At 37.3% G+C, this 2,033-nt stretch overlaps 1 protein-coding gene across 1 annotated transcript in view; it reads left to right on the top strand.

Annotated features, from left to right (window-relative positions):
• CASC4 (cancer susceptibility candidate 4) overlaps nt 1-2,033 on the top strand; it is a 97,787-nt gene that overhangs the window by 43,435 nt on the left and 52,319 nt on the right. The window contains exon 2 of the mRNA XM_006777998.2: nt 636-690. Within this exon, the coding sequence (XP_006778061.1) occupies nt 636-690 (55 nt within the window). The remainder of the gene's footprint in view (nt 1-635; nt 691-2,033) is intronic.

Raw genomic sequence — 2,033 nt, 5'->3', positions numbered from 1 at the left:
TCAGGCTGCATTCCTGGGCCTGATTTCCAATCCTTTGCCAGCAAGAAGCTGAGACTCCCTCCCGATTGAGAACAACAACCCCCCCCTCAGCCGCCAGCCCGCATGTACTCCGCACCTTAGTATCTCACTTCCGCACTGCTCCTCCTCTGAGTCTCAGTGTTTTTCTCTTTCCTCCTAGTTGTAGAATTTCCACTCAGCCAGCTTTCCTGTGGTTCTGGATGATGTCCGTTTCGTCTTTTAGTTGTATTTTTGAAGTGGTTGTTCAAGGCAGCAAACTCCGGTGTTTACCTATGCCGCCATCTTGGTTTCTCCTCCTCAAGCAATTCTTTTTTTCATGTAGAGTTAGTAAGAGGTCTCCTCTAGTAAGATTTTGAAAAAACATGCCATTAAGCAATATTCAACTGAAACTTTAAAACTTTTGAAAGTTATTATACTATATATTAATTAAAATGAATAAATTATTATAAAATCAGAATTTCTCTCTAATTCTTTTTGGAAAGAGGTGATATATACTGTATATATAATAAGGATTTTTCTTTTGCATTTATGATCAAGCTCAAAGTGAATGTGAGAAAAAAGTAAATGTGAGCAGAACTACGTATTCTTTACTAAAATGAGAACTTAATTTTTTTCAGGTTAAACTACAGAGCAACATATCATATCAGATGGCAGACATACATCATTTAAAGGGTAAGAAACTTAATTACAGATTAAAGATAAACAGAGGTCACTAAATATCTAAAACCCTCAAGAATTTAGAGTAATAAAACAGCTAAATGAAAATTTTTGAACAAAGTTCCTCAAATGGCAAAACATTTATTCTTTTGTCTTAAGATATAATAAAATGTTTTAATATTGCTTTATATATAATAAATGCAAGTTAAAATTTGAGGCCAGTCCCCAGCCAGTCTGGCTAACTGATTGAGCATTGACCCAGAAACCAAAAGGTCACTGGTTCAATTCCTGGTTAGGGTGCATGCCTGGGTTGTGGGCACAAGCCCCAGTAGGGGGTGTGCAGGAGGCAGCGGATTGATGATGTGTCCCTCTCATCGATGTTTTTATTTCTCTATCCCTCTCCCTCTCTCTCTAAAAATTGGTAAAAACATATATAAATGTATTTTAATTTGAGGCCAGCATTTTAATCTTGTGCTGTAGACAGAGTTTATTCAATGAAATGTTGTTAATAGAATTCTCTAAGAAAGTTGAGCTGTAGCTTCAGAAACCATGAAATTTCTAGGGGAAAGGTAAGGGGTTATCCTTCTGTACTGTGCCAAATCTGCTAAAATAATCCATTCAGGTCTAGGGATGCTTTGGACAGGTCCTCCAAGCTTAATGTTTTAGATATCTTGGAAACAGAAGGAAACCTGGGAAGATATGTATATTTTCATTTAGATGAAGTGATAGGAGATAACCAAACTTTTTATGGGAAATAATAGGTAAGGAGAAGAAGCTGTATGCCTTTTGACATTACTTCATGTCATCTCTGGCTTTTGGAGTTTGGGGTCTTGAGGATCACCCTTCTTCTTCCTCCATAATCCTTTTGTTATGACGCCTTGTATTTTAAAACTTTGCATGCAGTGACTTTAAGTTTATATATATGGGTAATACATGTCTCTAATTTCATAAATACATCTTTATTCTATAACCATTTTGAACCCTTTCGAAAGAATTAGATAGTATATTTTTATCATCCTCTTGGAGAAGCCAACCAGAGCTGGCTCTGTAATTTATTGAAGTTATGCTTTCACCTAGCAAAACCATTAGGAAGTGTTATTGGTGTGTTGTAACCCAAAAATAGGAATTATTAATTTTTTACTGTCTGTGATTTAGAACAGCTTTGATTTTTTTAATTAAATCTTTATTGTTCAGATTATTACAGTTGTTCCTCTCCCCCCCCCCATAGCTCCCCTCCATCCGGTTCCCACCCCACCCTCCGCCCTCACCCACCCAACTGTTCTCATCCATAGGTGCATGATTTTTGTCCAGTCTCTTCCCGCATCCCCCACACCCCTTTCGCCTCCAAGAATAGTCAC

Source organism: Myotis davidii, unplaced genomic scaffold (assembly GCF_000327345.1).
Source record: "Myotis davidii unplaced genomic scaffold, ASM32734v1 scaffold46, whole genome shotgun sequence".
Classification (NCBI taxonomy): Eukaryota; Metazoa; Chordata; class Mammalia; order Chiroptera; family Vespertilionidae; genus Myotis; species Myotis davidii.
This window is presented reverse-complemented; position numbering and strand designations above follow the sequence as displayed.